Below are 22,846 nucleotides of genomic sequence, written 5' to 3' on the forward strand. Positions count from 1 at the left end.
CAGGCTTACAGACTTATCTATAAGGAAGGGGAGGAGAGAGGGGGGGAAAAGCAAGCGTAGAAACCTTTTCTCTGTATTACAGCTCTTAAAAAGGATCAGCTAGTAGTTACTCCAATGAGTAACTACAGGAGAAAATTTGTTTAATGAGAAAAGATAATATGAAATTGAAACAGAACAGACAAAAGTATAAATATAATGATTTGAATTGAGATGAGATAATCAAAATAAAATTGAGAAAATTAAAAGAGGGGAAAAACTATGTAGAAAATGTAAAATAGTATAAGATATGGAATAGAATACAAAAAGAAGCATGAAATTGAGTTTTGTGTCTGTATAAAGAAGTTCAACCCGGGACCATGCTATTTTCAAAAAAGATATTTTACTTGTATTTTGTGTGTGTGAAAACCCAAATAAGACTTTATTTTTTAAAAAAAGGATCAGTTAGGAGAACAAGAGAAGACTGTATGATGTGGTTACCACTTGTTGCCCGTTGAAGAGGGAAATGGGTGGTGGAAAACAGTACCTGGGCCATAGCTTTACATATTGATTTCTATAGCCACCATTTTGTCAAGTGCCTCTGGGCAGTGTACATCATAAAATATAATGATTAAAACGTTGCACAGTAAATATACTTGGCACTTAGAAAAATGGCTGCTTTGGAATTTAATGCAGCCAGGAAATGAGGCCCTTAACACACTCAAGGACCCAGGCCCAGGCGTACAATCTAGTCTTCATGGGTTTGTGAAAAGTCAACAAGGTAGGAGTCATTCTGATATCCAAAGAGGAGAATATTTCTGAAGGTAGAGAGAACTGCAGAGAAAGCACATCTCCTGCCAGCCAACATTTCTTTGCTGCAGGATCCAATCTGAGTGAATCAAAGGGTCCAGCAGTTTAGTCTTCTGAACTTTTGGAATCATGATGGGCTCCAGCCTGAGTCTGAAAGCTCAGAAGGCTAACCTCTGGTCCTGTCATGCCCCTGTTGGAGTCTGAATCCGAGGAGGAAGATGAACAGTTGACAGGGAGCGGGAAAGTGGCTCTGTTGACTGTGGAGGAAACTGAGGAAGGGCAAAGTCCAGCTGGGCAGAGCAGGGGAGAGGTAAAACAAGGCAAAGGGAGTTCAGAGGAAGACCCAAGCCCACCCCCTCTTCATCCTAGGGCACACAGGGGAGGAATGGAGAAGAGAGCAATGTGTGTTGCGTGGTTTATGGGGGAGGAAAGGGCCCCGATTCCCTTCATTAGCCACAACTGGGAAGAGACTTTAAAAGAGATGCATGCTGAGTGGGGCATCTTCTGGGAAAAAACTTGAGTTTATCTTGTATTGACTTTGGTATCTATGTTCCTGGCATCCTTCCAACTGTGTTGAATTACGGCCATTCCTTCATGTCTGGAATTCCTTCTCCTGCCGTGCCAGACTAATTACCTCAACTTGCCTTGATTGGACTTATAGTTACAGTTTTTGTTGACCACATTTTGGACTTGATTCTCTGCAGCCAAAGGCTGTTCCTGGGAGAGTTTTTCTCCAGCCAGAACGTAACCAGGACATTGGGGGCAAAGTTGGAGCTAATAAAGGGACTCATACTGATTATCCGACTGTGTTTGCCTTTGTGTCACACCCTGGGTCATCACAGGTCCCAGATTGGATCCTGCAACATTATCCTGGGATACGTATATTTGCCTTCATTTCTTGGCTGATGAGACCCTAAGCATGCCCAGTTTACCAGCCTGAATTGGATGGATAGAAACGAATGGGAGAAGACAGTCTCTGAAGGTAATCCTTAGAGATTACCTTAATCTCATTACCAATGACATGGTCTGAACCCTCTGCTGTTACAGGCAGCAAATGACTTGGCGTTCTCCATGGCTTCCGTTGGGTTGTGATAACCACTGAAATAACCACATTGGTGGTGACCCATGGCTAAGCTCTGATTAAGCTCCGTTTATGATTTTTTTTTTTGTCCCAACCAGCTTAGCGATTCCAAATTGCCAACGAACGATGTGTGTAACCATCTCTGTTTTCTTCCATTCCTTTCAGACCGAAAACTACTCGTTTGATTCCAACTATGTGAACAGCCGAGCTCATTTAATAAAAAGGTAGGTGGGGCATTGGGTGCGTTTTTGGGGCATCAAAGCCAAATTGTTTAATTCATTCCCACTGGCTTATTTTCGACGCAAAATCTGCTCACTTGGTTTTGGGGGTTGGGGCAGCGATGGTGGTGGAGGAGATAGCTTTCTCAAAGGAAATAAATAGATATGTACATCTTAGTAAACCCTCGCCACTTTTGGCTTTCAAAGGCTTTTTGTCAAACTCAACTCAACCCAACCCAACCCAAATCCCAAACTCATTCTGAGTGATGCCTTCCTTCATACATAGGAGTGGTGTAGAGTCAGGCAAAATTCTGTTATCCCAACAACTTAAAAATTCGTAGTTGATTTCTCTGCACAAAACATAAAATGAGGAAGCTGGAGCTTGGAGAATGGTCTCTGCTTTGGAAGAAGAGAGAGGGAAAAAAATAAGCTCCTAATGGATTGATTCAGCACCTTTTTTTTTTTTTAAAAAAAAACCTGTTCGAATGGCAAGGAAAAACAACATTGGTACTTTGATATGTCCCCATCTACTATTCCTCTTTAATTCAACTATTTCCTTCTCTTTCAAAGAATTTGTTTATTGCCCAGTTTCTTTCAAGCATAAGCTAGAAAATGAATGTGATTCCTTGGGGATGTGTTGATAATAATAATTACTAACATCTCACTAGTCATTATCTCTAGCGTTGGAATGAGAGTTCATTCTGATTCTATCCTTCTTGTATCCATCCAATACTTCCACTTTCAATACCCTTAAATAAAGTTCTGAAATAGGATGTATTTGCCAGGGACTTGGTATCTGCTTCTTTAGCAGCCAACCTCATCGTGACTTAAAAGGGCTGAACATCTTTTGACCCTACAGGAACTTCTACTCTTATCTGCCTCAGCATCATGGCTGTGAATGATGTGGTTTAGACCCAAAGGTGTTTTTTCCAGGAGGCAACTGGACTTTCTTGTTTTCGCTTCTTATCCAAGAAGCTTCTTCAGCTTTGACAGGATCATGGGGAATAGAAGGATTTATATGGTCCTTGCAGACAGCTGGTCATTTGCATCCTTTTAGATGGTCATTGAGGCCACTTGGAGGTTTATCTGCATCCAGAGTGTCACCGGAGTAGTGCAAAGGGTTCCTGTAGTCTACAATCCCCCCCCCCCCGGCTGGAAATCCATTCCTTGCTCCCACACCATTCAAAAGGTGTTCATCCCAAATTGTATAGCTAAAAGTCAGTAGAGATTCTCAGTCATCCAGGTCATAGTTGTCCCAAAGCTGCCAAAGATGTGGCTTAGAGTCGAGCATCAGGGTGGCGGTGGAACTTGGAAAGTCCTAGTCTAAAATTGGTGGTGGTGTAATGAAGTTTTGGTTATGTGTGTGTGTGTGTTTGCTTCACCAGACCAATACTAAGTTGTTATGTCCGAAAGAGATCTCTTCTATCTGTTGATGGGACCAGCAAAGATTGTTCTGTGCAACCAAGCAAATTCATGGGCCGTGTTCAAAGAGCATGAAGAATGTAAGAAGCTTGCTCTCTGCTTGAAGTTTTCTTCCTCCTTGACTTTTTAATGCTTTCTAAGCTTAGATTTCTTTAAACACGTCACATTTTACATAATTCTAGTCTGGCTTTCTGGGCTGAATCATAATCGTTCCATCAACCAATACAATTTTTTTTTGAAGACACTTTGAGGTGCTACCCTGCTGCTTGCTTCAATTCAAGGCTGGAGGTAGGAAATGGATTTCTTTCTGAGACCCCTGAGGCACTTCCCGGATCGCTTTAATCATTTCTTTATTTCAACCCATCTTTCTTTTACCAAAATTAAGTTTGCCAACCTGGAGTTCGCGTTTTTGGACTCTCCTTAAACGTGCTTGCAGTAATCCGTTGAGGTCAGTGACTTTGAGAGAGTGAGGGAGAAGGAATGGCCGAAATCGAGTGTCAATGTAAATCTTCCTTGTTTTTATCTTTGAAACAGCAGAAGACTCCTGGCTGTTTTCAGTTACAACATACTTTGGAATTTTTCCTCAATTTAATCTCAGTTGTCACAGGAAATCTTCCATTTAATTCACACAGTAGGTAGCTGCTCTAACCCAGATGCCCGTACATGAAAAGGGAATAAGCATGGGTTTGCCGGCAATTTTAAATTTGCATGGTTGAATTATGCACTGTTTATATTCTTGTCCCATCTGGCAAAATGTGTTAGATTATAACTCCCGTAGATTCTGAGTTAGGGAGGGCGACTGAAGTGTATGAGATTTGTCAGATTTTGAGCAATTAGGCAAAGTTTTAGTGAATCTTTTTCTTAGGGTTGTTGTTGGCATTCAGAATAGCTTTATTTTTGGGAAGTAGAAACCTGGGTGCAGATGAGGTAGAGATAAAAACCAAGACAAATTCCTTGTGTGTCCAATCACACTTGGCCAATAAAAAATTCTATCTATCTATCTATCTATCTATCTATCTATCTATCTATCTATCTATCTATCTATCTATCTATCTATCTATCTAATCTCTCTCTCTCTCTCTCTCTCTCTCTCTTTATCTCTCTCTCTCAATAACTAGGAATGTTGCTTGTAGTTTCCAAGCATAGCTCCTTGATCTTCCTGCTCATTTATTCCTTTCAACAACATATTCTATTCTATTCTGTTCTGTTCTGTTCTGTTCTATTGCTATAAATGTCACTCTCTCTTCTGTGCCCCATCTTAGCAATACAGGTAGTTTTTGATTTATGGTGAGTCGCTTAGCATTTGAAGTTATGAATGATGGATCCCCAAAATGGGACTTAACAACCCAAATTCAATGTTCTAATGTCCCCCCTTCCCCCCTTGAGTCAGGTAAAATCAGGCATGGGGCACCCCATGACTGTCATGACTTACAACTGAAATTGTGGGCTCAATTTCAGCTGTAAATTGAGGGCTATCTGTATTTAGAGGCTAAACTTGCGTGTCTATCATAAGGATTGCATTCAAGAACTAAGTGACACAGGTCAAGCTGATTTCAAGTTCCCATGGCAGGGAACAATTGGTGGAAGCAACGGTAAGATTTGTGGAGTCCTTGGTGCTCTCTGAGCTTGGTTATTTTCTTGCAGACATTTCACGCTAGCTCTGATGTTACCCAGTTGGATCATAAAACATCGGCAAGATAACAACCAAGCTCAGAGAGCACCAAGGAGAGTTCAACTCTGAGCTACAAATATTATTATCTTCTGTTGGTAACAGTAAGATCCTCTGAACGACGTTTTAATGCAAGAATTAGAGCTACAGTATAGAATCTTGAAAACTGCATCGAGGATCTCCAGACCCCATTTATTAACGAGTTCATTAAAGTGGAGTCTCATTAAGGGTTTTTTTTTTAACTCTTTATTTCCCAGAATATTTTTGCAATCTGGAGTGAGCTGCCATTTTCTGAGATAAGGTATTCCTGAACTACCTGTTGATAGTTGATTCTTAACATTTCTCCTGATATTTTCCAAGCCTCTTTACAAACTCACATTCAATAACATGGGGATTTTCTGTTTTAGTTTTAAAAAAGGAGATCGAGAGCAAACGTTATTGAGCAGGGGTGGGATTCAAAATTTTTAACAACCGGTTCTGTGGGTGTGGCTTAGGTGGTGGGTGTGGCTTGGTGGTCATGTGACTGTGTGGACATGGCTTTGTGGTCATGTGACTGGCTGGGCGTGGCCAACTCAATGTCACTCACATCGAGGCATGCATCTCCTCTCCTGGCCTCGCATGACTGTGGGGATGCTGCAACAGTCGTAAGTGTGAAAAATGGTCATAAGTCACTTTTTTCAGTGCCATTGTAACTTTGAATGGTCACTCCACACAAGCAAAGTACCAGCAAAGGAGGGGGAAAAAACTCCAGAGAAGTTCCTGAGACAGGAAGACTAGTCCTGCCAAGAACGTAATAAGGGTTAACAGAGAGGCAGTTTCTGTAAGCAACACCAGAATGTTTCCTTCCTGCCTTCCTTACAGGATTAGTCCAGTAATTTCTTCTAGCAACTGGTTCTCCAAACTGCTTAGAGTGTTAACAACTGGTTCTAGTGAATAGGTGCAAACTGGTAGAATCCCACCTCTGTTATTGAGCCAGTGGGCCATGTGTGCATGTATACATGTTGGATTATGCGTGTGTGTTTGGTGCTGGGCTCTAATGCCGATTTTTTTTAAGGTGCTGCTGCTAAAAACACACCTTCAGAAAAAGAATGAAACCGTTAACTTGATTAATTGGTGGCAGTTTTGAAATCTATCAGAATCGGTTTTCATAATCAATTCATTCGAACTGATGAATTGATTCAAATGCGGCAGTCTTAATTAGCATTGCAGTAACTACTTTTTGTTCTCTTCCCCAGCTCTCCTATTAGATTGCGTCGGTCATCTGAGAGGAATTATTGTTAATGGGTTGGTGGAATTCATTCTGCTCCTTCAGAAGATCTGATTATCCTCCTGCCTAAAAAAATCCCATGCGCTTAGAGTATGACAGTTGTAAGTAGCAGATGAGAAGTAGCGTCCATTCCGAAGGAAGCGTTTGCTAAATAGGATAGTTCATCGTATTTAACTGTGGTGGTAGTTGCTAGTAGGGGAAAGTTGCCTCATATGTGGCATTATTTCTTGTATTCCAATAAAGATTTCTTCCAGGGAGGAAAACTATTCATGGTTTTCTCCTCTGGAGCTATCATGATGGGAAATGGACAGTGAAAATGATGTAGGCTCAGAGCTGTGGGTGGCGGGGAAGTCTTTAAGCGAAGAAAAATCTAAGTATACTTTGAGAAAAATGAGCTTGGAGTGCAAAGAATTGATTTCTCTTCTTGTGGGAGTCGTGTGCTGCTAGAAGACACAGGTGAACTGAACAAACAACTCTTTATTACAGTCATAGACTGAAACATGTATTGCCCGAATCTGCAAAAGTTGAAGTAAGGCAGGTTCCCTGTTGGAGCTCAACTCTCCGCGGGTAGTTAAGTTTAAGAACAAGGAAAGGAAAATCAAAAGTTCGAGAACAAAGCATCCAGAAATGGAAAAGATCTCAGGGAACTGGAAGTCGGGCTAAAGCCAGGAAGCAAACAGCTACACATCTTGTTCTAGCACTGTCCAACAAACCATCTGAATTTTGATATATGGCTTCGTTGGGTATGTGACACATGTTTCCTTGGGAACAGTTATTTCAACACCGAATGCCTCTAGCTCAGACTTTGATGCTGATAAGAATTCAGGATTCTGATGATGCTGATAAGAATTCAGGAATGTCTATTGCCGCAACTGTGTCCTGGCCCAAGAGAAGATCACAGAGCCTGCATGAAGTTTGCAGGGAAGAGTTAACTAACATCTGAAAATGCTAGGAGCAGTTCCTGATGATTACAGTAGAATCCTGGTGGTCTGTCATATTACAACTCTTTTCCATGAGGATCACACCAAAAGATACTTCATGGGGTTGTGCAGCTCTGAGCTCTAGACTGTATACCTAGCAATTTATCTCTAAAATGAGCCTGGGGAGAAAGCTGGAGTCTTCAGATGATTTTCCCATTTTCGAAAGAGACCTTCTACAGCTTTTTGCCTGGTTTTTAAGCCACAGCATTAGCTTCTTCACGATCTTTTTGTACTTCTTCCCATCTCCAGAGACAGTTTGAAGGTAGGTTGGTATAAGAAACGTTTCTCCTGCCCAGTTGTTTTCAACTCTAGGGATCGGTGCTTAACTCAAGTTCCTAGTCAAGGGAATCAGATGTTGTCTAAAGACACTTCTGAGGTCATGTGGCTGGCATGACTATATGTCGAAGTACAAGGAAGGCTGTTACCTTCCCACCAAAGTGATGTACTCGCATTTGCATGCTTTCGAACTGCTATGTTGACAGGAGCTGAGGCAAAGATGGAAGCTCATTCCATCACACGGTATTTGGGTCTCAAACTGCCAACCTTCTGATTTACAAGGCCAGCATTTTAACTGCTAGATCAATGCATCTTCCTTTGAGGCTGATATAAGGGGCAGATATAAGAGGATCTAGATCTCTTCTGTGGAATAATTAAATAGTGACACGTAGAGTTTATTTTTTCATGCAAGAGCAGCATCTATAGAGGTTGTGTTTTATCTTTGGCATGCTAAAGGATATTAGTTGATACAGTTGGGAGAGAGCATTGAATTCAAGGCACTGAAGGACTCAGTCAACAAAGTTACATAGATTCTTCTAGGTTCTTCATAAGTTTTAGGGTCCAGAATTTCTAGAGTTTGAGCTGCCAGGGAACAGAACCAGAGTGGATCTCACTTGATGCTCTGGATAACCAATTACCTGTGTTGTGCAGGGTGGATCAGTGGGCCTGTGGAACAACAAGTTCCATTCAGTCTTTTAAGTACCTTTCTTTTTTCTTTTTAATGAATGAATGGATTCTTTATTGGCCAAGTGTGATTAGACACACAAGGAATTTGTCTTGGTGCACGTGCTCTCAGTGTACATAAAAAGAAAAGATACATTCATCAAGAATCATAAGATACAACACAATAATAGTCATAGGGTACAATAAGCAATCAAATCATACTAGGAAACAGTCCATATAAATCTTAAGGATACAAGCGACAAAGTTACAGTCCTACAGTCACAAGTGGGAGGGGATGGGTGATAAGGAGTGATGAGAAGATTAAGAGTAATAGTAGTGCAGACTTTGTAAATAGTTGGACAGTGTTGAGGGAATTATTTGTTTAGCAGAGTGATGGCATTTGGGAACAAACTGTCCTTGTGTCTAGTTGTTCTGGTGTGCAGGGCTCTATAGCGTCGTTTTGAGGGAAGGAGTTGAAACAGTTTATGTCCGGGATGTGAGGGGTCTGTAGATATTTTCACAGCCCTCTTTTTGACTCTGCGGTATACAGGTCCTCAATGGAAGGCATGATATTAGATATCAAGGGATAAAACCAAGAGAAAGAGAAAGGGTAAGAACGTCAGCGAAGGGGGATTGCCAAAGTCTTATTCTAATGAGTGTCACAAAAATGATGTAGTCTGAAATGTCAGCTATTATTCCTCTGGTGTGTTTTTAATCCAGCAAAAACACACACACACACACACACTTTCTGGAGAGGAGTGATTGTTGCCTTAACGTTGCGGTATGGCATCTTGAAACTTTTTACTCCTTAATCTGTTTAGTCTTTTCTGAATTGATTTTTTTACCAGCTTTCCGTTGCGTATGCATGCCGGATAAACCTTAAATTTAAAGGGGTTCAGCAAAGGTGCCTTTACTTTAAAAGGTCACGTTTGAAGATGTTCCAGGCTTGGTGCTAGTGTATATCTGGGTCTGCAAAACCTCTTCTCTTCTCTTCTCTTCTCTTCTCTTCTCTTCTCTTCTCTTCTCTTCTCTTCTCTTCTCTTCTCTTCTCTTCTCTTCTCTTCTCTTCTCTTCTCTCCTCTCCTCTCCTCTCCTCTCCTCTCCTCTCCTCTCTCCCCTCTCCCCCCCCCTCCCCTCCCCTCCCTCTCTTCTCTTCTCTTCTCTTCTCTTCTCTTCTCTTCTCTTCTCTTCTTGCAGTTTCAGCTCCAGCAGGACATCCCAATGGTTTAGATAGAGATCTGACTTGGGCTTTGCAATGGGTTGTCTATCTGAAATCTTGCCTTTAAAGTCTGACTCCTTTCCAAGGTTCAGCTGCCATCATGGCCAATCAGACTGTTTACCAGGTGCATGCAAGCACATAATTTCTGGCTGATTGGCTGCCGCCTTATTGGAAGTAGAGTTCGCTAATTAGCAACCCTGATGGCAGCTAATTGGAACGGTAAGATTAGCAAGCCATTTCCTCTCAGTCACATGACCAGTAAGAGATTTGACTTTGATCTAACTTGGAGAACTCCGATAAGCACCTTAGAATTCTTTATTTGCTGTCCGCTGGGGGTGCAGTTGTGGTGCTGCGTTTGCACAAGACAAAAGGTGATGTTCTTTTTTGAGTTGAACTCAAAAGCTTGATGACTTCCTTCACACAGACTCCCATGTGGCTTTCCGGTTAACGATGGAAATAGTTTGCTATGGTTTTCTTATGGGATGATTTTTTTTAAATTTCTTTAGAAAGGTCTATTTACAGTATATAGCAGCTGCCTGCAACTCTTTAGAGCAGCTACATCTTTCTCCAGGATCAAGCACTTGCATTGATGCCAAACAACGTAGAGCCGAGCGACTCAATGTTTAGCACGGAAGTTCCCTTAAGCACTGAAATTATTATTGTTGCTATTATCAAATGATTATCATTTTTTTTTAAAAAAAAATAAGGAATAACATGGTACTAAGAACAAGCGAAAAGAATCGTGTTTTTGAATTCAGATTCCAGTTAGGAACCTAGAAATTATTCTTGTTACTTTTATTATTTGTTTGCAGCTCACAGTGCCTTGGTAGGTGGGTGTCCCTATAAATGTATGAAAGAAAGAAAGAAAGAAGAAAGAAAGAAAGAAAGAAAGAAAGAAAGAAAGAAAGAAAGAAAGAAAGAAAGAAAGAAAGAACAGCAAAAATTTGAACCAGCTGAATTTCAGCTGAATTTAAACCAAATGTGTCAGGCATCTCAGGCGATTACCCTGGAATTTTATCTAACTGTTCCTCGGGAAATGCAGTCAATCTGGCGACATGCTTGTAACTCAGGTGACCAGCAGTAAAGCTTCTGCTTGAGACTATTCATGAGTGATCCTGGTTTTGTCTGCCTGACACCTAGTCTCAGAATTCTATACTTAAGTAAACCTCAGAGAGTGTTCTGACTCAACCTTGTTCCAAGAGAGCAAACACAAGACAAAGGCAGCAGCCTCCACCTTTTAAGGTTTCATCCATGAATCCTGTTTCTTCACAGATAAAAGGCTGCTTCCAACTAATTAGATCCAACAAGAAAGAGCCTTGCCAAGTTTTTTCAAGGCTGTCAAAAAGCCACAGATAAGAAAATAGTTACAAGAGATTACAAATACTAATTACAATGTCCACGAGGCTGAGTTTCAGAGCGTCTTTGCTTTCTGCAAAGAACGCTTCCTCAAACCTGGCTTTTATCCTCTTGAGGGAGGAGCAGCCTTACTCCTGAGTCGCCCATGCTGTTGTAGCTGCTCTTTCCTGTGAGCAATCCTGTGTGCAAGTGCACTGGGCACAGGCTCCTCAGGAACCTCCTCATCACTGCTGCCAGCCCCCACAATCTCTGAAGGGAGCAGTCCACTCCCTAATGGTCCTGGCCCCTTATCCGAGTCCTCGCTCTCCTCGGCCGTCCGCACCTGCTGCCGGCTAACCACAACATAGAGCTTATTCGACATCAGTTGTACTCATGGGGATCTTCTGTTTGGGTGAATGGCATGAATGTGGGCTTCTCTTTGTGTGGCATGGACAATGTTGATAGGATGGGTTGCTGTTGTGCTTGGTCTATTCTGATTGCTTCCCACTTTCTGGGAAAGGTCTCCGAGGGGTTTTGCTCCCTCCCTCCAATAAGTCTGCAATCAGTGGTGTGTTTCAAACTAGTTTACCACTGGTTCAGTGGGCGTGGCTTGGTGAGCGCACTTTATACGTGTGCACACACTTTGCGTGTGCGTGCGCCAAACACGCACTTTGTGCAACCGCATTGGCTTTCTGATTCCCTTCCTGCAATCCTGCACTCTCCCTGTTGCTTTAGCAGCTGCCACACGACAATCTGCTGTGCCACGCAGAGCAGCTGTGCTTCAAAAGCAGGGAAAATAAAGGCTAGTATGGGAGCCCAGCCGGGCCGGTGGGCTCAACAGCAGCTCAGAGAGGGCTGGTTCGGTCTCGGCTGATCTTCGGCGCTGCCAGTACACCAGAACCGGGCCAAACCGGTAGAATACCACCACTGCCTGTGATGTTTCTTTGGTTCTCCTTGATCTAAACACATTACTGGTCCTCACTCTGTTCCACGAGCAGGTATGTCTCAGAACAATCTGGTTTTTTTTTTGTTTAAAAACCTTCTGGGTCTCTCTCTCTCCAGTTCCAATCACCTCACTGTACACGACACGAGAAGATCAGTGAGCGGAGTGTGGCTAACGTGTTCTGTGGTCTCTTGCAACAGCCTGTTTCCTCTCAGGGGGAAGCTCGAAGCATTGCAAAACCTGCCCCAGGCTTTGGAACCCTTCTGGAGAGAAATTGGGGAGGGAAAGGTGTGATTGCGTTTCTCCGATTCGGCTCTGCAGAGCAAAAAAATAATAATAACTCACCTTTTTCTTCCACCCAGCAGCTCGACCTTCAAAGATTTGGAGGGGAACAGCTTGAAGGACAGCGGGCACGAAGAGAGTGATCAGACGGATAGCGAACATGATGCTCAGCGGGGCCTGTACTGTGACACAGCTGTTAATGATGTTTTGAATACCAGTGTCACCTCCATGGGGTCTCAGGTGCCTGAACAAGGTAGGTTGCCTCCATTTTGCAAATGCTGGGCATTGTTATAGTACAGGGGTGTCAAACTCAAGGCCCGGGGGCCCAGATCTGGTCTGCGGGGTGCTTAGATCTGGCCCGCAGAGCTGCCCTGGAAACAGCGAAGGACCGGCCTGTGGTGGCCCTGCCAGTGAACATAGGATCCGGGGGGGACCACAGATGGCTTACCCGAGCTCTGTTTTAGCTGGCAGAGGGCTGCTGGAGGCTGTCATGGCTGAAAATGGAGCTCAGGAGCCCATTTTTGCTGGCAAAGTGCTTGGGCCTCCACAGGCGACCCTGACATGAGTGATGTCAAGCTGGCCATGCCCATCCTGGCCACGCCCATCCTGGGCCCCCAAGGTCAAACACAACCCTGATATGGCCCTCAACGAAATCGAGTTTGACACCCCTGGTATAGTAGAACCTGCTAGTCCGAAAGAACATGTTCCAGTTGGTGAGTTATTATGTCATCTTCTATCCGATGCTGCTTTCTTAGAATGTTTATGAACATCTCAACAGCTTGAGAAGGAAGGACCAGCTTTGAATGTTAACAAAAGCAGCAATATCCATGGGAAGGAAGGGAAGGGTATGTGAGAACAATTCGTTTCAGGTCACTATAGCAAACAAGAATGTCAAGGGCAGAGAGGGCAGATGGTGGCCTAAGGAGATTGGGAGGCCATTGTTATGGTTCTCCAGCAGCCTGTCCAGATGGTAGTGGAATCAGACAGTGGGGAAGAACAGGGACCACTCCGGGAGTCTGGGGAGGACTCAGACTGCAGAGATGCGGCCAGGACCATCTGGGAGTGGGGTATAAAGGACAGGCCAAGATGATGAAACCTTTGCAGGAAGCAAAGTCGTTCGTTCGGTTCAGATTCATTCTTGAAGTTCTTTGTACTGCAGTTGGTTTTTGTTCTAGTTCATTTGACACTTCTGTTATTGGCAGCACTTCACAGGAAAGAAAGGTGGGTGCTTATCTCAAGGATTGTTTGAGATTCATTACCGGCTGGGAGGAAAATAATTCCCAGCATTGCAATAAACTAGACTTGTTTTTAAAATAAGCGTGTGCATAATGACAGTCTTGGAAGCCTTGGTCACAACAGCCATCCTAGTAACGGAGACAATGAGTTGGCCAAAACTGAAAAGCTATCAGAGTTCAGGGAAGCAACGGCTCTTCAAATGTCACCTTTAAAGTCACCTGCCCTGCATTTAGCTTCAAATTCCAGTCTAACGTTTCTGACCTGTCATTCAAGATCAGTGCACCCCAAACATAAAAGTGTGCACGACCATTTTATGCCTCAGAAAACGGAAAGCTTCTAAAGTCAACCTTTTCCACAGAGGAAATTATGGGAGGTATTGAAATCGCCTTTCTTTTTATTTTGCTTTTTATTCACAATGTAAAAAAAGAAAGAAATAAAGAAAAGAAATCGGTACTTTATAACAAACGTGACAGTGGTTTGCCTAGTGACTCCCGAGTTTGTAAAAACATTGATTACTACAAGGAGAAGATTAAATGCCTCCTGCCTGTGTTTCTTGGCAGTGCAGAAAATGGGGCAGGTGTAACTGTTGATGCTAGGGTCATATTCTGATAAGAGCTCCTTCATACCTGGATGATATTTCTCCAAGCTCTTTCATCTCCTTTCTCTTAGAAGGCCTATTTCCCCCCCAAGCAGCTTAGGTCAGAATGAAGTCCCTCAAACATTTTGGGTGAGCTGCACCAGGTTCATACTGCTAGCATTCATTTTAAAATAGGAGGGGTCCCACAAAATGGCAGCTTTGTTGCTTCTTACTCAGGCATGATGTCTTGAAAGCCACGGATGTGCTGCTTGATCCATGATGTTGCTCTAACTGGCTGTAAGTGTTGTGGCCTGCCAGCAGCCAGCAGAGCTGGTGGCAGACTCGGACAGAGAGGAGGTTGGGGAAGAACATGCGCCAGTCCTGGAGTCTGGGGAAGGTTCTGACAAGAGCTCTGCATCGGAGGCAGAGATGGGGCCAGGGCCGTCTGACAGTTATCAGCTTCCTTTGGAGTCGGAGATCAGTGGGGCAGAAGAACAGCTGGAGCCTGTTTCCAGTGTATGTGTGCGCAGAGCTGCCAGAAGAAGGGAACAGCTAAGGAACAAGGGTCGACTTGGGAGTAAAGCCATTGGTGGACGGTGAATGGCTCCTCCCATAGGGAATAAAAGAGGAGCGAAAGGAGAGTGGGGTTTTGCAGGAGACAATTAGTTCATTTGGGTGAAGATCTGTTCCTTCATGCTTGCCTAGTATTGTCTGCTACAGTGAGGCCCCTGAAAGATATCGGCCTGGCAACTCTCCAAGCCTGATAAAGGTCTATAATTGTGAAATATCTTGAAAGACTATTGGCCGGGACTTTGCTGGAGAGGAATTCAGTGTAAACTAAATAAAAGGGGTTTATCGGGATGAGAAGTTGGCTTCGTGCTGTTGGAGAAGCCTAGGTCAGAACAGTAATTTATTTTCCTCTCTTGGAATTGAAGTCCTAGATGGCCAATTTTCACTTGTTGTACATCCCCCCTTTGCTATTCCAGGTGATTTGAAAACTTCAGGTTTTTTTTCCCTTGGTGGTTACAACTTTAGATCCCTGAGCACCCAGTTATGTAAATATGCATTGAGTGATGTTGTGGAAATTGTACTCTGGTTTCTCAGGCATACATACATTGGAATACGTGTGTCACACATGCAGATGTGGGCCTGTAAATATTTCAAACGTTGAAGTATGGCTTCAAATATGTTCAAAAGTTTGTGTATTGCTGGCTGCTCCTTTCCTTCAGCTGGATTCTATCTGATGGTTAAAACAAATGGGGAAAGCGATCTCTTTTATTTATGTGGTTTATCTCTCTATTTGGGAGGTTTCATTCCTGCCTTAAGCTTTCCAGGCTGGTCTATTACCCAGGTATAGTTGTGAATTGGCTGAGACAATCTACTAATTGAGTTACCACAGCTAGAGTCAAAATGGGGCTAATGAGAAGGAAGAGAGACATTGGTGTGTTCAGGGAAAATTGTCAGAATCTCAAGACATCCTCGTGGAAGGAGGCAAAAGAATACAAAAATTCTGTTAAGAGAAAACTGATCGGGGAATGGGAGAAAAAAAGCAAAGCTGGATGGAATAATTTCAACTGTTCCTTGCTTTCTTTTATGGCACATTCTCCAACGTAAACATTTATCTGTTGACTGTAAAAGTTTACTGCCCATTTCCCAGAGGAAGCAATGGACAAAATTAGCAATATTTAAAGCAATCAAAACAAAATAAACTGTAATTGGAAGTTTTAGTAAGAACAGCAGTAAGGGTCTGACAAATAAAACATCTTGAGGCTGTTAAATTTTTTTTGCCAAATGTCTGTTTAAAGAGCCTTGTTTCTGCATGCTGTCTAAGATTGTATAATGTTAGAGTCAATATGTTGGATGAGATGTTCAAGGTGGAAAGAAACAGTTCTGAAAGAGAAATGCAGAAATGGTCTAATTTTTAGGGTTGTTTTCTTGGATTGTGATGGCATTTTAGATTTTCTTTTTCTAAAGGAAAAAAACAAAACAAATGAAACCAGTGTCAGCTTGGAAGCAAATCTGAAATCTCCCTCCCTCTCTCCCCCTCTCTCTCTCCCTCTCCCTCCCTCTCTCTCCCCCCCTCTCGTTTATTCATCTATTATCTATCTTCCTACTTTTATCCATCATTCTCTCTTCTCTCTCTTGAATGTCCATCTATCTATCTGTCTATCTGTCTGTCTGTCTGTCTGTCTATCTGTCTATCTATCATCTCTCTGTAATATTTTATTTATCCCAGATTCAAAGCTGACTCCAGTTTACATTCTGTGGGCATGAGTGGGAGATGGAGATATTCTACCTCCTCCTTACTCTAGGAATTCAGCAAATGTGAATGTATAGAGCAGTGGTTCCCAACCTTTTTTTTTGCCCCGCACCCCTGAAGAAATTTCACTCGAACCTCGCACCCCCTGAAATTTAGACTTTAGGAACTACTGAATGTGTTAAATATATGGTAGGATTGAATCTTTTCAGCTATGTATGTGACGGCCACTAAATAACGATGCTTAACTCTAAAATGAAAACAAAGTTAATCCATTGCATAATAAATAAAAATGCCAACGTACAGCCAATATCCTATTATTTACCTGGACTTTTCTCGCACCCCCTGGAATATCGTCTCGCACCCCAGGTTGGGAGCCCCTGGTATAGAGGAAACTAGAGAAATAAATTCCATGCATAACTTCAAAATGTGAGGCATTTCCTAAAAGTCTGAAAAGCAATTTGCTGAAAGTTAAGAGGGTTTCCCTCCAGCCCAGATTGCAAATTCTTTACCTTTCACAATAATATTTCAACCTTAACAAAACTCTTGTGCTCTTATATATCAAAAGGAGAGAAACAACAACATTGGTGTCAGAGAGATATTTAAGATTGACTTCTGCATTTTTCCTTCAAGTGCCCTCCAAGCAAGATTTTTTTTAAAAAAAGCCTCCAGGTCTTTGTATGTATTAATCACTTATCCTTGTGAAGAACAGCCTTAACAAGTGTGCGAGAGGACTTTTTCTCTCTCTCTAAATACCTGTGAGGGGACCATTATCTCGCTGTCATTTTTCTGCAAAGAGTTGCATAAAGAGCTCTTGTTCAATAAAATTAGTGCAGTTTGACTTTGAGAGCTTGTGCAGTTTCTATCAGAGACCCAAGATTTATCGCAAAGTTCAAAGGACTGGTTTTTAGGCTAAAGGTGTGTATCTCAGTGCCTCTGTGAATTCAAACACTTCTGGGATGGTTTCAAACCACGATGGTTTTGCCCTTTAACCACTCGAAATGGGGCATGTTCACTTTTGTACACCACCAAATGGGAGAATAAGGCAGGTTTCAGGTTCATTTAAAGAAAGGGATTCAATAATCTTTTGCTGTCATATTAAGATGTTCCAGTTAGGAGAAGGTAGCTTGGAGTTGTGAACATCTCTGAGCTTTGCACACATCTCACTCACCTGAAATTGAACAGATATGGTACCTATATGAGAACCAGCATAGCGGTTAAAGCATCAATTCCAGTCCTGCTTTAAGGGTGGAACCAGCTGGGTAAATTTGAGCCAGCCTGTCTCTCTCAGCTGTAGGAAGAAGTCAAGGGCAAGTCACTTGTGAAAATGTAGCTAAGAAAACTGCATGGACTTGTCCAGGGTGAAGTCGAGAGTGGATTTGAGATAGATAGATAAGATAAATAGATAGTTAGATGTTGATAGATAGATGATAGATAGATATAGATGGATGGATGATTGATAGATGATAGATAGGTAGATAGATGATAGATAGAGATACATAGATAGAGATGGATGGAGGGATGATAGATAGATATAGATGGATGGATGATTGATAGATGATAGATAGATAGGTAGATAGATGATAGATAGAGATACATAGATAGAGATGGATGGAGGGATGATAGATAGATATAGATGGTTGGATGGATGATAGATGATTGATGGATAGAGATAGATGATAGATATAGATGGATGGATGGATGATAGATAGATGATAGATAGATAGATAGATAGATAGATAGATAGATAGATAGATAGATAGATAGATAGATAGATAGATAGATAGATATAGATGGCTGGCTGGCTGGATGATAGACAGATAGATATAGATGGATGGATGATAAATGATAGATAGAGATAGACAGACAGACAGACCGACTGCAGATCATTCACACCCAAGCACACACATACACACACACTTAACATACTGATGAATAACTACCATTTAATTTTGGATAAGGTTCTACAAAGGAGAGAAATCTCATGTACAGATGTGAAGCTGATCTGGCTGAGACATCAGTCACCCAAATCAGTGGGTTGATTTGACTGATCTGGCTGGCTGGCTGGGCAGGTGTCCGTTCCTGTTCCATGAATGTTGCTTGCAGACTCAATGGGAGAGAAAAACCATCCTTGTCGGGAGCATGTATAGTTTTTTTGTTACCCTTGATGGAGACACTCTTCTGCTAGAATAGCACTAGCCATACCACTTAGACTTATATATCGTGTGTATGTGGAGTAGAACCTCCAAACAAGCCTTCAGAATCTCATGTAACATGAAGATGCATTCATGGGCTTTCTATGCAGAAGAGAAGGTGCTTTTTTTTTTTTTAATTTGCAGCTTCCTAAGAGGAGTGATAAAAAAATATACAGAGAATTGTCTTGAATTTGTGACTTGTCTCAAATTGTCTCGAATTTGTAGGAACAACCGATCACTTGGTTCCTGTGTGGATGGGTTGAATTGCTTTCTAAATTGTAATCATTATTTCTGAATTGGCACCTTCAGATGGATACCAAAAGCTGTCTTCTTGGGGAGTTGTTTTGTTTTTTGGAGAGGATGCAATGGCTCATTTGGGATCATTTTATTTACATGTTGCTTGTTCATAGCTAGCTTTTCTATTTTGAATTGTCAAGGAGATGCTAATAGCCATTTAGTTCATTTTCTATCCATTTTTTTGGTAATTATAATAGACCTTGACTAACAAGGAGCATTGGTCACAGCCTTGGAAATAAAGGGCAACTTTCCTTCACTAGTGAAGTGGTAAAATACTTTTCTTTTGAGCAGAAAAAAAAAATATCCTCAGAGTTTTCAGTTCTGGGTATATTAAAAAATGTGATTCTATTTAACCCCACCGAACCTTCCAGATGGGAGTTCACTGAGGTGATTTTTGGAGTTCCTGTCCATCATCCGTGCTTAATGGGACACCAGTGGCATTCTCTCCAATAATGTATTTTCTGGACAGTCATCTTATGGGCAGAGATGAAAAGATTAAACATTTATAGATTAAACATTTATAGCGCTCTGAAAGTTTAAATCCTTTTCCAGACCCTCAACCCTTGTTGAAATAGCTTAGTGGCTTCAGCGGTGAAGAAAAAAAGATCTTGGAAGATATTTTATCTTTCAAAAAAGATTTTGGAAGATAAAAGTATATGGGCAGGAACGATTGGGAGGGGCGTTTTGCTGGATAATGTGGAGGAAGTGGTCATTTTTAAACAGGTCTACCTGATTAGCAGTGTTCATTAATTAAATAATTACATACATGCACACCGAGAGCTTCTGCACCAGAGATAAATTCTTGTGTGTCTAATCACACTTGGCCAATAATTCAGTTCAGTTTAGTTCAGTTCAGTTCTATGCTATGCTATGCTATGCTATGCTATGCTATGCTATGCTATGCTATGCTATGCTATGCTATCCTATCCTATCCTATCCTATCCTATCCTATCCTCTGCTTCTTATTCTATTCTGTTTTGTTTTGTTTTGTTCTGTTCTATTCCTAGTTCTGTTCTGTTCTATGCTTCTATGCTTCCATCCCATCCCATCCCATCCCATCCCATCCCACTACACTATACTACACTGTACTACATTCTACTCCATATGGTGATGGTGAATGGGTAGAATTTAGGATGCCTGGGATGGAAATGAAAGTGGAAATCAACATGCTTCCAGGTGGCACCTCTTCTTCCTCCTTTTTCTAGCTCTTTCCCCCACTCCCCCAGAGTAAATTCAACCCTTTGCTGCCATTTTTGTGTGTGAACAAATATTTTGTTATGTGGCAAAGATATCTGCAAAGTGAGATTGCCGATATAGAGGTCCTTTTAAGAGAGGTTGCTACTGTTAGTCTTTCACCTAGTAGTGTATAGAGGAAGTGCCAAATGCCTTAATGCATTCAGTGCAAATGTTATGTAAATTATGTGGAGGTGTGAATAAGATATGTAAATCTACCAGAGTTCTGCAGGACCTGCTAACTTTTTCACAAATATTTGGCTGGTGATCCCCCGTTGCTCTAATCTCTCCTGTTAACTTTCATAGATGCAGATTTAGTAAGGTGACTTTCTGAGACTTTCTATAAAGGGGTTTGTGGAATGATGGTGGGGATGGAACTTTAGTAGTCATTTTATTAAAAATGACAGTTATGGTGATACAAACTAAAATCAACAGAAGGCTAAACATATAAAAGGTGCAGAAAAAAGAACGCACAACAGAAAAGAATCAAAAATGAAAATATAATAAAGAAAAAAAGAAATATAATAAAAACAAATTTCTTCTTCATCTCAACAAGCATAAACAATTTTAGTAACTTATCACCTTCTCTTAAAATACAACAAATTATCTCTTCTTCCTATTCTCATCATTCAGAAATGGTGTGTAAGGTCTCCTGCTTGGGTAGGGGGTTGCAGGGATCAGGGATCGCCAACCTTTTGGACCTCAGGGACCACCAAACTCATAATTTTAGATCCCAGGGACCACTAACCGGTTCTGTGGGCATGGCCTAATTTGTGGGTGTGGCTTGGTGGTCATGTGACTGGCTGGGCATGTCTTGTATGTAAATATTATAAATATTTATATAAATATTTATAAAAAAGAGCAACTTTTACCCAAAATCAGGCAAAGCAGGCAGATTGAGTTGCTCACAGAATCATTCAGTGATCTATCTGTCTGCCATCGGCTAGCTCAGTCTCTCAAATTTGCTTGCCATGAGTCTGCACTGAATTTGCTTGCAAGCAAACCTACAGTCCTAAGGGAGGTTCGGCTGTGTTGAGCAGAAGATCTAAAGACTAGCTAGAAAGCAAGAAATCCAACCATTTCCTGCTTCCTAGCTAATCTAAATCTCCAGGCACAGCAGAACAGATGATGGTTGGAAAAAGGAAAAATAGCAATTTAGCAGGCAAGTTTACCGGGTAAGGCGTGAGTGGGCGGGGAGGGTTCCCGCGAGTCATGTGGGTGGCACAGCCTTGTGTTTCTGTGCAGCCTGGATTAATTGCTTTGTGGGGGTGCTCTGGGGGTGAGATTTCTCTGCGGCCCACCAAAATTTTCTCGTGGCCCACCAGTTGGTGACCGCTGCACTAGATGACCTACAAGGTCCCTTCCAACTCTGTGAATCTCATATTTTTTAAAGAAATCTTAAAACTGTTGCCATTTGGTCCTGGTCAGCAAAAATCTAGTAACTATTACCAGTGATAACAGATCTACTTTAATTTTGATCAAAGAAACCAACTTCATATTCCTTCCCATTACTCTTAACAATCTTGATCCTCAGTCCTTTCCAATAAAGTATTTAAAACGGTATTTAAAACTTATTTCACTAAGGATTGAAGGAAATTTACCCAGTATTTTTCAGACTTATCATTCCAAAGGATCCTAATTGCTGAAAAGCAGTTAATGAGCAATTTTCAAAAATGATTAGAAAAGCAAGTATGAAAACCTAGTGACCTTCCATAGGTGCCAATCATAGCCTGAGCAAGACAGCAGTAGCAAGATAGCTATTCCTTCACCTTCCAGAGTATTAAACGCACTGGAAACTACTGTCTTGTGGTATGCTCATAAATAGCAACCATCTGGGATATTTGTGGCTGAAGTAAAGTCCTTTCCTTGTCCCAAGAGAAATTACAGTCTCTTCATTCTGCTCTGGTTGTTGCCTCCAGTTTTCAGTTCACAATTTCTTCCTTGGAAATGGAAGGTTATACAGTTGTGCTTCTTTGTGTTATTGTCTTTAAATAATATTTGGTGACTTAAATGGCATGTTTGCTTTAGTGCTGCACAGTATGTTGAGCACAGATTTTGCTTCTAGAGTGACAGGGTATTAAATTGGGGGGTAAGGTGGGGCAGAAAGTTGGGAAGAAAAGAAAGAGAAGTAGCTTTGCCCCAAAGGTGCTTTTACAAAAAGGCAACTGGTCTTTGATTTTCCTTGAAGAAGACATTGCACTACTTGTCCAAGAAGCACAGTTTTCATCCAAGAACTGAAGAAGTTTCTCAGATGAGAAACAAAACGTCCAATTCCAATTCTTGAAAGAATTAAATTGTCCAATTCCTCCTCCTCCTCCTCCTCTTCCTCCTCCTCCTCTTCCTTCTCCTCCTCTTCCTCCTCCTCCTCCTCCTCCCAACCCCATGAAAAAGCACCTTTGGGACAACCATGACCTGGAGGGGGAATCTCCATATACATCAATAAGGTATCTTCTACTCCCTCTTCCCTCTTTGGGGAGGATCTCTTTCAAAGCAGAGCTAGATTATGAAGTTTATAAGTAGGGAAGGTAGTATAAAACGCAGTGAGCATGAGGAAACTTCTTGACTTCTGCCTCTAATCTCATTTAGCTGTCAGAATTGTGCCCAGGCCTTCTTAACTTTTTGTGGGTCTTCCTGATTGATTAGAATAATTTCATCAGCCAGATGAATTGCTTTTAATTGCTGTAATATGCACCCAATTTGGAATTCATTACTGCACTGAATTGTTTTCCTTTCCTTAATTGATATCAAATGGAATATATACCGGAACCCACACACATACGCGATTTTCTTTTGGCAGTAGGAGCCGAAGGGCACCTGCCGACAAGTTAATAATCTTTTTATTTCCAAAGGTCAAAAATATACTCCCACTTCAAATGTACCCACATCTTTATTTATCAGCTCTTCCATTGT

At 41.7% G+C, this 22,846-nt stretch overlaps 1 protein-coding gene across 3 annotated transcripts in view; it reads left to right on the top strand.

The window, feature by feature from the left end:
- The window catches only part of PCDH19 (protocadherin 19), a 133,037-nt gene that overhangs the window by 71,135 nt on the left and 39,056 nt on the right, over positions 1–22,846 (top strand). For 2 of the 3 annotated variants that reach the window (XM_087972137.1, XM_087972138.1), the window contains exons 3-4: positions 2,033–2,091; positions 12,222–12,394. In XM_087972137.1, coding sequence (XP_087828263.1) covers positions 2,033–2,091; positions 12,222–12,394 — 232 coding nt within the window. The remainder of the gene's footprint in view (positions 1–2,032; positions 2,092–12,221; positions 12,395–22,846) is intronic. The other variant, XM_026674759.2, reaches the window with a different exon arrangement.

The sequence above is a fragment of the Notechis scutatus genome, chromosome 10 (assembly GCF_049901735.1).
Source record: "Notechis scutatus isolate UNSWTSFEM ecotype Mainland chromosome 10, rNotScu1.2, whole genome shotgun sequence".
NCBI lineage: Eukaryota > Metazoa > Chordata > Lepidosauria > Squamata > Elapidae > Notechis > Notechis scutatus.